Genomic DNA, 14786 nt, shown 5'->3' with positions numbered 1-14786 from the left:
AAAATCCCCTCAAGTGATTTCTACAACCCTCACAAAACTTCCCCACCCCAGTTCAAGAACCACTGTTTAAATATTCTAGCTTAAATTCTTCAGTTAATAGCACATTTGGTAACTGAGCACCATGACTCATGCCTGTAATCCCAGCTACTTGGAAAGCTGAGGTGGGAGGGAGGATCGCTTGAGCCCAGGAGTTCAAGAGCAGCCTGAGCAACATAGAAATACCCCATCTCTTGAATAAATATATTTAATGCAACAGATTACATGTCTGATTATCTTTCTAACAATATAATCCAGAAAATAATCTGTCCCATTTGCATATGTGTCCATCTTTAGTTAACCTTTATAATAGATAATATTGCTGAGCTGTTATATGTGCCAGGCATGGTGGTGCTAAGGGATTTTCATACATCGTCTCATTTGTATCTATGACATAAGTGTAATTTATCCTGTGATTTTTAAAGATGAGTGCTATAAGATTTAGTGATATTAAGCTCATGGTCACCCATTCAAAAAATGGAAAAGCAAAAAGTCTAATTCCTAGAATCTAATCCAAAGTCTTTGATGGCAACACTATTCTCTGCTTCCTCACACACTTGCCCATGGTACAAACATCACAGAAATGAGGTGCAGAGATAGAGGATATATCTGCCCAAGAAAAAGGGAACATTATATTATATGTGTGAAAATTAAATTCATTCATTCGTTCCACAAAAATATGTTGAATACTTACACATTTCTGAATCCCGAGCACTCTTTTAGACCTTGGGAACACAGCAATGAACAAATATGACAAACATCCCTGTTGCATGGAGCTTTCTAAGGAGAAACGGGGAAACAGAGAATAAAAAACAAATGCTCATATTATATCAGCTTATGACCTGTCTGATGGTGGAGAAAAATCAAGCAAATAAGGGAAATAATTAAATGCTGAAATGAGATGGGTCTAATTTAAATAGGGCAGTCAGAGATATTAAATAAACAGCCCATTTTCAGAGCATGTTGTTGTACTGAATCCATATTCAGGCACTGGTGAATGTCATTTATACATCAATACCTGAAACTTATACATTAAAACCTGAGTCTTTCCCACTGATGCAATGTTAAGACACCAGGCTGGCCTACATAAGTCATTTGGCTTCTATGTGCAAGAAATATAGCATTAGTGATACTATTTAATTATATTTTAGAATACTTATTCTAAAAGAAAAAAAATTCTACATTCTAATTCAAAACTGCAACAACATTTTCCAGTGGTGGAATAAGAACCTTTCAATAGGTCAGTAATTAAGAGAAGTCTGTGATAGATGTTCCTTTATTCAAATAGGTCTTAGCTCTCTTCATTTTTGTAAGAGAAAGTATGGCAATCTCTACCCAGTCTTTCTCACTGGGAATAAGAAATAGTTACCTTTATAGGGACAGACTGAATAAGAGACTCTTCTGCCTGGTTCAAATCTCATTTTACCATTTGTAAGTGGTGTATGAGTTTCTTCATTTGTAAAATGAAGATAATAGTATTTTCCTTGTAGTGTTATTGTGTAGATTAAATGAGTTAATATATATGAAATACTTAGAACGGAACTTGGTGCATGGTAAATAATGGATGTTTTCTATTATTAGTTTCAAAAATAGTTTTACTTTTCTCAAATGTGCTATGTTGTCAGCACTAGCATAAGCACTTACCACATTTATTCACACAGCAACCCTGTGAGGCACATGAAAATTTCTGTCACCATTTTACTGAAGAAAAAACTGAAACTCCCAAACAGTAATGGGCCCAAGGCCTAACAACTGGTGAGTGCTGGAACCAGGACACCCAGAGGGACTGCCATAAAAAAGGAGAGTCTTTTATATTGGCAAATTAAGACAGTCTGATACAAAATCCAAGGGACTGGCTTGCTATGGGCCCAGAGGGCCAACTACCATCAATTTGCACATGTATCTTCTCCAAGAGGTTTCTGCATGGGTTTCTACACTACATTTGATTTAACCATGCATGAGAGTACATATCTTCTGGAAAAGAGCTCTCATGATCATTAAAAGTATAATGATACCATGATTCTTTTAGGTGTTGGTAGAGAGACAATGCAAATTATGATTCTGTCATAAGAGAAATAAAATTCTAAATCAAAACTTTGGTTCACAAGCTAAGAGCCAGCATAATATGGTTCATATTACTTATTGGCTATGTTGATAATTAAGAATTTGAAACAAGCCATAAATATCAACAGTAGTTTGAAACAGATGATATGCATTTGTCTGTTGTATTAAAAGTGTTCAACTACTCCACTCGTTGGTAAACTGCGATCATGGGGCAAAAGCAGTTCTACTGCTTGTTTTCCCAATTAAATTTTAGTAGAACTTAAAAGCCATGCCTGTTGCCTTATTTATTGAGCATGGCTGCTTTCTCACTACACTGGCAAAGCTAAGTAGTTGTGACAGAGATTGTATGGCCCACAAAGGCTAAAATATTTACTATCTAGCCCTTTACAGTAAAAGCTTGCTGACTTCTGAGCCATTCTTACTTAAGATTTTTTTTGTGAAAATAATTATATACTTAGTACATGTACTGGTGTTTGATAATTGCTTAATAATTATAAATACACATTAAATAAATATGTTTGCATTGCACAAAATTGTCAAATACAGGAAAGATCAAGCTTATCACAGGCAGCCTAAACTAGCAGCTAATTCATCCCCTGCTTTCATTTTAACTCTTTATCTCCTAAAAAAAAAAAAAAAAAAATGCTTTCTGTGTTATGTTAGAGCCTGCTTATTTCAACAGGACCTAAAAATACCAATTTATAATCTAAAGATGCAGAATGGCATCATGAGAAATAGCCTTCTACAACTTCATGAGTGAAGGAGGAGCAACAAAAGATTGAATGCAACAGCTGACAGATAGAACAGAGCAAGAATACCTGTCAAAGTGAGCTTTGTATCTTTTGGAGGCAAATCCCATTTTAGGTTGGTATATATTAACATAGTGCCGATCAATATTCAGTAATAGGAAATGAACTTAGCATAAATCATATTGAGTTAGCATTCCCTCAGCTCTTTATTTTTCCTAAGTTCTTCATAACAGTATAGCCAGTAATTCTTTATTTCTACGGAATAACAGACTGTTCCCCGAAAAAATTTTCTTCACTGTAATTGCACTCTGATCTATCAATCATGTCCTTTTCTGAGAAGGAATCTTTACACATTGATTCTAATTTTAAATGCAAGTATTTTTGATGCCAAACTTGTTTTAAAAGTTAGAGATAAAAATATGCAATACATATCCTGCCCTCTTATATACCGGGAAAGAAACCAGACACAATATAATAATGACATTTGTGATTAGAAATGGAAATGTCAAATGGCAACATGGAACTCCACAGAGGCAGAAGCATTTAGACTAGCATTCATGAACTGTTTTTTTCATTTGCTTATTCATTCATTCATTTCCTGAATGTTTATTGCACCTACTAAGTGCCAGAGCCTCATGTTGCCCCTTGAGTGGCAACCCTCAAGGAGGCATCATTCTATGGAATAATGAGACAATATATAAGTAAACCAGTGAAGGAACAGGATCCTTTCAGGTTGTGAATATTAGCACAAATGAATACACAGGGAGACATGAGGGAAAGTAACTTGAAGAAGGATTAATATTTACCACTCTCCAGAATTATTAATGTCTCAGAATCTGTTTTCTTCATTTTATAATAAAGAGACTAGAATACCTGCCTAATACTATAAAAATTAAATAATTCAATAAAGTCCCTGGTTCTATGTTTAAAATATAAAGTGTTCAATAGGATATTATTATTATTATTATTTATTATCAAAGCCTTCATCTGTCATTTGGTTAAATACTACACATTTACCTAGTGATGGGAAATCTCATCCCCTTAAATTATAGAAAATTAGCTGTATTTTATTGAGAACCATACCCTATGCTGGTGCATTACCTAAACTACCTCATTTATTCTTCATATCTCTTTGTATTTCTCAGACGTATATACTGAGGCTTACAAGGGTGAAATATCTTGTCTGGTGCCATACAGATAGTAAGTGGCAGAACTAGACTTAGATTCCAGCTAGGTCTGCCTCCATAGCCTGTTTGCTTCATCACTATACTGATACTACAAACCAACTCTGACCGTATCATCCAAAAGAGACTCTGATGCAGTAGTAATCTGTGTTGAATGGTTGGAACGCATAGCCAGGGCCAGCATGGTTTGTGGGCTCAAATCATGTTTTTAGTCAAGTAGTGAAGCAGCAGATAAGTGCAAAGAAACTCCCTTCAGTCTGTTAGGTTAACACAGAGTGGTAAAGCTGGCACCTCTTATCAAGGATGCAGATTTCAAGACAAGATAAAGAATATAACAGTCCCTTATATTAGAAAGGTATAGCACATATTACAATGTGTTTTTATGAATCCTCATTCATATATTTTCACACATTAAATGCAGAGGTTAAGGCTCAAAAATCTTTGAGTAGCAATGGTTTGTAAAGCTGAAGTTTAAAACCAAGGCTTCTGATTTTGAATACTATGTTTAATTCATCAGAAAGCTGAAATCAGTGGAAAACGTTGAATGTATGGTTTGCTGAAGGAAAGAAAATGTGCCTACCCCTTGGCTGACTCTGTGAGTTCTTCTAGGACAGCTAGAAAATTAGCTCTGTAACTCCAGGCCTGAGCATAGTACAGGCTATCTCCCTTGGGAGAGACACACGTGGAGAAGGAGTCTGATGCCTCCCAGGTGCTCCCAGCTCTACGATGAGGGACTTTGTCTAAGATTTTTAGAAGCAAGACAACTAAGTGCCCTCTTAAAAATCTGGCAGCTCTGAGAATTTTACTTCTATTTAAGGATCACCAACATCTCTCTCCTTCTCCATCATTTGCATTCTACATTTTAAAATATCCCCTTTGATTTCCCAGCCCCTACTGGGTAAGCAGCTGAGGAATCACTTATCTGTGTTTCTGTTTACAATGTCACCCTTACCAGACTGTATAGCCAGGGAAGCACAAGGAAGAAAAGAGGCTGTGAAATATCTCCCTTGGGAAAGATTGGTGTCTTCAGGGCAGTGCTACAGCTAGCAGCTCAGAGCCAGCCAAGATACCCAATTAGAATTCCTAAAAACTAGTTCCAAATGAAAATAAAACCAGGAGAGGTTAACCATACCCTAGAGAGCAAAGTTAAGAAAATTAAAGCGAGCTATATTAGGACAGACTTTTCCACAGGCCTAGCTATTTACCAGTAATTTACCTAGAAGACAGAATACTTAGAAAAGGCTAAAGAGCAAACTCAGCCCATGGCAGATCAACTGTAGCGTTTTTCCAGTGTGGCTCATAAAAGAATTCAAAATGACATTTTATTTTCTAAATTTAGATTAGACAATTAGTTATTTACAATAAACAATTAGTTATTGTAATTTGAATCCAAATTCTGCCAGTTGAGTTTTTCTTTCTCAGCGTGCTTCCAAATCTTCACCTCCTGTGAAGAAAACATCCCAGCAATAGAGAAAGACCAACCTCTCATCATTCATGATTACCAGACTCCATAATCAATACTGAAATCTCACCACTACAATAGTTGCTAGTATTGCAGAAAGTGTTACATCTAATCCTTAAGTCTAGATGCAAATCTTACCTAGCCACAGCTGTTTTCCATTCTTCGAAGAAGAACCCCGAAATCAGAAACATTTTAAAAATACGTTCCATAAGGTCTTAGTATCACAGTGTGAATAGGAATATCTTTGTTAGGTGCGATATGCATAAACTCTTGTATAGAAATAAGAGTTAGTTTTTCATTCTCCCTGCTCCCCTCCCACATACGACCTCCACCAATTCCAACCTTTAAGCCCAAGTTTTATTTTAGGTTTTAAAATTTCAGGAAAAAAATTCTTCCCAAAATTTAATTCATAACAGTAAAGAGAAAAGGATGATGTTGGAGTCCAATATATCACTTTGATATACCAATGCATCAAAAGTATGGCTTTTGATCACCAGCATATAAACTTTCTGACATCAGTCTTATCCTCTGTAAAAAGGAGGGACATTATGAAGAATATACCTTGCCTGGTGCATACTAAGTATTTCATATATTTTAATTATCTTTCGTCCTTTAATTTGCAAATTCCTATTACTTAGATTAGAATACCTTCAATTTTCATCTAGTTTTTTCCATTCTAGATTAAAAGATGTTCAGAAAGCACTGCATAGTTCCCATCTCACATAGACTGTCATTGATTCTCAGAAAGCAAGGCTCACTATCACTTGGAGCCTCTCACACTGAGAAATGTTGGTGCAACTTAGCATTGAACCCCAGTTCCACTAACCAGGACAGCTCAAAGTCCCATCACTTCCCACTCTTCATGTGTGTGTGCCTCTCTCTAACTTCCTTCTTGAAAGAATGTACAAGGCTTTGAGGGTTCATCCCACATCAGAGTGAGAAGCAGAGCTCTGTTGATTTTCCACTGGAAGTGCCTTCACATTTGCATTTGGTGATGCTAAGTTATTTTCCTAGGGAACTGAAGGTGTCACAGAGGAAGGGTCATGTCATGTTCTACCTAGCTTCATGTCATCCTGTAACTCCTACTGTCATCTGGGCTCTGATATCCTCCAGATGACAGTGTCAACTCATGGCCCTACTGGTGCATGCAGCCCCCTGCCCCGAGATATAAAGTATAGTTTCCTTTCCCCTACAAATGCCTTGCTCATAAAAGAACTCCGCCTGTCTTTCTCAGCACACTCTAGAATTGTGAATAAAAAGCTTTTTTTCTCACCTATAATCTCAACACTTTGGGAGACCAAGATGGGAAGATTGCTTGAGCCTAGGAGTTCGAGTTTACAGTGAGCTATGATTACACCACTGCACTCCAGCCTGGGTGACATCAATACCTTGTCTGTGAGAAAAACAATAAAAATCCTGTGTCACTTTTTTTTCCTCTTTAGCCCTTCTTCTTTCCTCAAGCCTTATCAGATACAACCAAAGTTTCTCTATAGTGAATCCCTGCTAATATTCTCTTGAGCATTTTTCATCAGAATAGAGCCCAGAAAACACTCCATAATGCTTGCCGGAAAGGCTATTCTGAACGAAACATTTAGGTAAAGTACTTGACAAGTGAAGTCAAGAACTTATGCATTAGCAACCCTGGGTGTCTTCTTGGAAGAAATCCATAAGTAATGCACAACACAGAGTATGTCAGTCCACAGTCTCTCCACCATGAATTATCACTCAGCCTTTATTCACTTTTATTACACAGTAACTGACAAGTTGATGTCAAGCCCTTTTGTGGCCCCATCATTCAACTTTTAAGCCCCATCAATGATCTCACTCCATGACATGAAGCACCCCACATTGATTATACCTGTCTTTTAAAAACTGAATGTCAGTTGGGTGTGGTGGCTCACACCTGTAATCCCAGCACTTTGGGAGGCCAAGGCAGGTGAATCACTTGAGATCCGGAGTTCAAGACCAGCCTGGCCAACATGATAAAACCCCATCTCTACCAAAAATACAAAAATTAGCCGACATAGTGGTGCACGCATATAATCCCAGCTACTTGAGAGGTGACGCAGGAGAATCGCTTGAACCCATGAGGCGGAGTTTGCAGTGAGCTGAGATCATGCCACTGCACTCCAGCCTGGGCAACAGAGTAAAACTCCATCTCAAAAAAAAAAAAAAAAAAAAAAAAAAAAAAAAAAAAAAAAAAAAACCCCAAAAAAAAAAAAAAAAAAAAAAAAAAAAAAAAAAAAAAAAAAAAAAGAATGTCCAGAGATAAGTCAAAACAAAGCAAAATAATCTGCAAGAAGAAATTCCCAGAGTTTCCAATTAGTGTGGAAGCTTGGCAAAATTCAGATTTGTTTAATTATGTCAAGTTCATTCAACTGACCCAATTATTGTAACAAAATTTAAATAGTCATTGATCACTTTGCTGAGGGCCATCTGAGAGTAAAATATTCCCAGTTGCAGTACACTTTGTTAATGTGCAGAAATATTGGAGAACATGGGCAGAGTCCAAGCACAGAATGTATTGTTTCCCTCTGAAGAATGGCATTAGAATATTAAAGACTAAATGTTTTGTATTCATTAACAAGAAAATATTTCCAGAAAGAAGTATATTTCTGAAAAGGAGAGTATTCCAGCCAGAAGAAATAAAAGAACTAGAGTGTTTTTGTTAATTTAAAGAATTCTAAATTGATGCATAACTCCACAATTATAACATTTGTGAAAAATAAGTATTTACTCAATAATAATTTAACTGTGCTTTGAGTACTTATGTGCCAGGCATATGTACTAAAGACTTCTCCCTACCTTTTGTGCAGTAGAGATGAAGTGAAGGTTTTTTGTTGATTTACTTTGTGAATGAAGTCAAAAAGGGTTTTGGCATTATACAAAGTGGGATCCAAAATTGATAAAGAGTCTGTTCACAAATTAAAGTTATCTGCTTATAATACCCTTAAAAATCACTCATTATAAAATAAACAGTCTTCAAATACAAGTTTAATGATAAAGTTGTGACCATCTGGTATATGACTTTGCTTTTTAGTACTAACAGAGCCTTTTCACAACTTAAGATTGCCCTGGAATTTAGATAAGGTTCAGACAAAAGTCATATGACCTGCCCAGTGTCTTCAGAGGCAGAATAGGACCATGAATTCAAGACGCTGAATGCAAATTCCAACTCTTTCTTCCATACCTACTACCTATTGTCATTCAATAACACAGAGAAGGACAAAGCCACAGTCTTTATCTCCAAAGCAAGAGTATCCAGATACTACCAAGACCCATGCGCATGCACAGAATTTTTTCTGAATCAGTTCAAAAATTTCGACTAAAACTTCTAGGGAATTGAGGTATGAATCAAATCCTTATGACTCCCTAGGCAAACTAATAAGTTAATCTCTGACAAATAATCAAAATGACCCCAGATATTATGTAACCAGAACCTAATAAATGGCATACTATTAACTGGGCTATGGCTATTACTATCGCTGACTTCACATCTTCTCCCATTCTGGCAAGCCTGTTTGGAGCAGGTTCTAGAGGCATGTCACTCCTGTGGCCATCCTCTCAAAAATTCATAACCTCAGTCTAACCATGAGAAAAATATCAGCAACCTCAAGTTAAAGTGCATTCTATACAATACCTAATGTATTCCTCAAAACTATCAAGACCATCAAAACGTTGAAGTCAGAGAAATTGTCTCAGCCCAGGAGGGCTAAGGAGCTGTGACAATTAAAGATAATGTGGTATTCTGGATGGGAATCCTGGAACAGAAAAGGGACTTTGGGAAAAATGTAAGGAAATGTGAATAAAGCATGGAGCTAACTAACTCCATATAAAAATTATTGACATGGATTTGTTAATTGAGACTAATCTGCCATACTAATGCAAGGAGTGAATCATAGAAGGACTTTGGTGTGGGGTATATAGACACTCTCTGCATTGTGTTTACAACTCTTCTATAAATCTAATACTATTCTAAAAACAAAAAGGCAATATACAGATGTTAGCTAATCATTTCAGAACTTGTAGTAAGAGTCATAGCAGTAGTTACAATGATAGTAGTGAGTAATAGAAGATTCGTAAGCATGCTAGAAAAGAGAACTCAATTAGCCTGTTTCTTCCATGCAGCACATATACACAGGGTTGAACTGCATATATAGCCCACTTGAGGAACTATAACCTTAATTTTAATAATAAGACAGAAATCTGTCCAATTCACATTTATAAAAGATAACTCCCTGAATAGGACCCTCATCTAGAGACTTCATAAAGATGACAAAAGGGTGTGTTGAGAAGGACTGAATCCAAATTTTGTGAGAGGTTTATGCCACTTATTCTACATATTTAAATACAGTGAAGACTGAAAGACATATAGCAGAGTTTGGTATCAAAATTTCCGGCTGATATTCACAAAGAAGATAACATTTAGCTAGGGTGGCCATGGACAAGCCATCAAGCCTAGACTCTCCTGTTCTCATCTGCCCTTCTCCTCAGCTATCTCTGCCGGCAAGCTCACTCTCTAAATACTAAAAATTAATCCATTAATTCTTGCAATCTCTTTTGCTTGCTTTCAATACACTCTACAAAAATGGCTGCCTACTTCTATGTTAACTAAAATGACTCCATAGAGCCGACATTTTCAGAGCTCAATATGCCTGTACTCCTTTTGGCAGCCGTATCTCTCTTTCTGTAGGGAAGACAGAAGGAATGGAAGGCAAGCATTCCATGGAGTGTGACGTCACTTCATCATATAAAAGTAATGGCTTTGTAGTGGTTTCCACAAGATTCCTAGAAAAAGAGATAGATTGTGCCACTTCATTACATGGTCTGAAATGGGAATTTGCATACTAAATTACTTCTAGTCCCATGATATACCCACTATTACACTTCCAGATTGTCACGCATACTTAATCTCTGCAAAAACAGTCTCTCATCTCTCTTTATCTTAAGATTTTGACTGCACCAGAAAGCCCCTGCTAATGACCTCTCAACCCCAAGTTTATATCAAGGTTCTCTTAGAACCAGAACATTCCTCTGTATTAGCAGTTGTCACATTGTATTATAATTGTTCATCAGATTTAAGGTACATGAATGCATTGCCATGTCTCTCTGGATCACTGTCAAATCATCAAGAGCCAGAACATTGACTGATACACAGTAGGGATGCAAATGCATAACTTAGAATGGATGGATAGATTCCTTCCCAATCAAAAGTATAGTACAAGATCATTTTCACTCAAAGATTGTGTCATGCTATTTCTCAAGGACCTTTAAATCTTAGGGCAGAGGCTGCTGTAAAGAAGCTGTCTTTCGTATCACCATGCATCCTATGTGCTACTCTGTCAAAAACATCAATGCTTAAAAACAATGAGGTTTTAAAGATGTATTTCAAATCTACATTTATGTCACATTTTCAGGATAAGGAATAATAGCGGAAATAAAAGTTCAAAAACCACAGTGAAATTACATGAGTATAAAAGACAATCTTCAGGATATTTCTTTTCTAGGTGTTTGTTCTTATATTGAATAAGAGCTGTTGAAATCCAAGCTATAGCTACAGTAAAAACTTGTGAACATTTTAAAAGTGATTAAACTAAATCAAAATTTGAAATTAACTAAAGAAAGGTATGGGTAGGATTAAAGATAGTCTCTGTCATCTCACTGGAGGTATACTTTCCTCTGGGTAAATCCTAGAAACATTATATTTGTTCCTTTTCACATCTCCTTAACATTTCAAAAATATATTTTAAACAAAAAATTGAAATGTATTAAAGACTCATTTTACTAATTGACCTAATCTCCATTTAAGAGAGTTTAAAATCGTTAAATAATATGTTCTTGCAAAAGCCCTCTAACAATATAGCAGAGTATTAATGCACAGTAAATGATCATGGTTACATATTTTAAAACGATTCCTTCCGTGCCAGAATGTATTCAAGTTTTTCTTAGGGTCACTTTATGTCACATAGTGCACTAAATCCCTGAGAGTAGGGAAATGAAGAAATTTACCCATACCCCGAAGAAGTTTACTGTCTATTGGAAAGACGAACAAGTATAGGTCACTGCAATGAAATGTTTGGGAATGATGTCAAAGTATGCCTGGAGGCACTGTGGAAATGCACAGGAGAGACACTAACCTTGAAACAGGTTGCTCTTCTCCAACACAATGAAAGCTGCTCCCTTCACTGACATTCAGTGAAAAGAGGCAGGTAGATGTTACTTGTGGATTCAACATTTTACCTGACAGTTGTAGGAAAAGATAAAGGTAGACGAAATTCAACCTTTCTTCTGAAATTTAGCAGCAATAAGTGTTGTTGGGTTTATACATTGAAGAAGTTAAGTGTTTGGGTGATCATAATGGAAATAACACAGTAGAAATGTTATTGAAAATACAAGAAACTTTCATGGAAAGGGCAAAGTATAAAGGAAGGAGCATGTCCTTTGTCTTAAGTAGACAGATTTGAATCACAGCTCCGTCACTTATTACTCATGTGTCTGTAGGCAAATCATATAAATTACCTAAACCTCAATTTCTTCATATGCAAAATGAAATGAATACTAGCTTACTCATGGAATTACTATAAGCATTAAATAAGATAATGTTTATATAGCACTTTTCAGATTACCTGGGCCATCTTAAAGGATTAAAATGTGATGGTATAGATCTAATTATAAATTAAACTAGGTATTTCAGTGTAGGATGCTTTACTCCTGACAGGGAGTGGGAGAATGTTGACAAGTGTGAAGCAGTGATCTGATTTCAGAGAGCCTGGGGTACCAAGCAGAGAATAAAGGCAGGGATGTGGTTCATAATGATGAAGATCATGGTGATGATGACAGTGAAGATGATAATCACTACCTCTCCTTCCAAAGCTTAGAACATTTATCACTTTGATTTCCTATGACCAAATAAAATACTTATTTATATATTTTTTCAAGTCTACTTAGGAAAAATTATGTTTCAGTTAACCCCTTTGCTAAGTAGACCCTCCTTGGCTCTAAAAGAAGTCAGAATCTCTGGAATGTCTTACTTGGTATTATATGAACCAATGTGAAATCACATATTTTCACTGAACAATTTTTCTACTCCTAGTGGTAAAATATGTAGCCTTAGTATCCTACATGCATCGCATCAGAATGAAGTTCAGTGAGCAGTGAGCAATGTGGGATATTGACTTCATCCTACCTATTGTCTTACTTCTTGTGCATTGTTTATACTTAGGAGTGGCTTCCGCATTAGGTAAAATTCCAGCATTTGCTTTCTCTCTCTTTCATCTCTCTCCTTTAACCTGAAAGAGTGCAAAAACTTTGAATTCAAGCTCACTTGGATACTAATCCCGGCCCCGAGACTCCACAGCTTCCACCAAAGTCCTTAACAGCCTCTGTATCTATTTTCTAATTTGAAAAAGTATTGGATACAATACCTATTTTAGGATGTTTAAAACTTTTTAAACGTGATAACAAACAACAAACACCTTGGATAGTGTTTGGCACATAGCAGTCACTAAACATTCAATAAACATTGGCTTTTATTGCATTATTCTTTTCATCCACTGTTACCTCATTTGATTTAGGAGGACAATGTTGGCTCCATTTTACAGATGAGCTATAAGATAGGTTAAGGTAATTTCTTAGGCCACACATAGGGTAAGCAAAGAAGAGGTTTGACCCTAAGTATCCTAATGCTTGTCACAGACACTTTTGGTGCCCTGTGCTAATATCCTCTTACAAGACTCTGATTTCAGCCATACCTGCAGTAGATAGTTCCTGCAGCAGGAAATATCCCACTTCAGGCATCCACTGTACCATTTGTCTCTCTTCTACTTGGCCTCAAGGGTCTCTCTAAAGGTTCTAGGAGTTTTCAGGCAAGAGAATCCTGGAAGTACACAGGAGTTAAAGTCCTTAACAATACCTTTTAATGAATGGAAACTATCTTTCATTCTCTTACTTCTGACAGACAATTCTCAATTGCATTACTTGAGCCAGAGTTGGCTCTAGGGGGAGCTATCTCAATAACACACCCTACTTTGGCTTTTCCTTGTCAATCTCATTCTCTTCTAATTAATAACCCTTAATCTTGCTTCCTGGGATCACCTCCACAATAAATGACTTGCACCTACCTCCTTGTCTCAGACTACATTTTGGGAACTAAAGGTTTGGGTGAGAGAAGAAAGGGTGTTTTGTTTTGTTTTCATTTGTGTTTGTACAGCATTTCTCTCTATTTCTCTGTAGGTCACCAAGATGCTGGCAGTGGTTGTAATTCTGTTTGCCCTTTTATGGATGCCCTACAGGACTCTTGTGGTTGTCAACTCATTTCTCTCCAGTCCTTTCCAAGAAAATTGGTTTTTGCTCTTTTGCAGAATTTGCATTTATCTCAACAGTGCCATCAACCCGGTGATTTACAATCTCATGTCCCAGAAGTTCCGTGCAGCCTTCAGAAAGCTCTGCAACTGCAAGCAGAAGCCAACAGAGAAACCTGCTAACTACAGTGTGGCCCTAAATTACAGTGTCATCAAAGAGTCAGACCATTTCAGCACAGAGCTTGATGATATCACTGTCACTGACACTTACCTGTCTGCCACAAAAGTGTCTTTTGATGACACCTGCTTGGCTTCTGAGGTATCATTTAGCCAAAGTTGATTCATGAATTAGAAGAAAATGGACCACAAAGAAAATGAGAATCTGTGCAGCCGTCAGCAAAAGAGAGAACATGGCCAATAGTCATATGTGAAGACAGAGCAGATCAGTCTTTGTCAATGCTCTAACAAGTCCTGACCCTAGAAACTGTAACCCATGAAGATGATTCAGACTTTCCTTCTTACAAACTAGTATCACTAAAAATGGAGCAGATCTGTGAAATAGCTAAATGATGGAAACTTAAAGTTTAACCCTTTTCGTTTAACTTAAGAAATTCACTATATTTTCTGGGCTTATAGAGTTTCAATAAAATCTAGACATCAATTTACATTATTCATAGTAACCACATCAAATGTCACTTTTCAACCCCCCCAGGTTATTTATACATTCGATAATTTGACAAGGCACAGATTTTTAAATGTTTGCATTTAGTATTCATTTTAACATAGTACAGGGCTAGTTCATGAATATCTGAAATTAAAGGGGAAAATATTATAGAAACATTGTATTGAGTAAAAATAAGATTTTGGACATACATGTTAACTGTATTTTTAAAATTGCCATAATGTTTATAAAATTCTGAGATGATTTTTATATCTTAGAAGGTAGAAAATCATCATTCAACTTTAATGGAAAATAAACCTCAAAATATCT

At 36.4% G+C, this 14786-nt stretch overlaps 1 protein-coding gene across 1 annotated transcript in view; it reads left to right on the top strand.

The window, feature by feature from the left end:
* TRHR (thyrotropin releasing hormone receptor) overlaps window positions 1–14263 on the top strand; it is a 31734-nt gene extending 17471 nt beyond the window's left edge. The window contains exon 2 of the mRNA XM_017891523.1: window positions 13728–14263. Within this exon, the coding sequence (XP_017747012.1) occupies window positions 13728–14135 (408 nt within the window). The 3' untranslated portion in view covers window positions 14136–14263. The remainder of the gene's footprint in view (window positions 1–13727) is intronic.
* The last annotated feature ends 523 nt before the right edge of the window (window positions 14264–14786 follow it).

This window comes from Rhinopithecus bieti, unplaced genomic scaffold, assembly GCF_001698545.2.
Source record: "Rhinopithecus bieti isolate Rb0 unplaced genomic scaffold, ASM169854v2 scaffold_18921, whole genome shotgun sequence".
In the NCBI taxonomy this organism is placed as follows: domain Eukaryota; kingdom Metazoa; phylum Chordata; class Mammalia; order Primates; family Cercopithecidae; genus Rhinopithecus; species Rhinopithecus bieti.
Note: the sequence above shows the minus strand (reverse complement) of the source record. Positions and strands in the feature narration are given on the sequence as shown.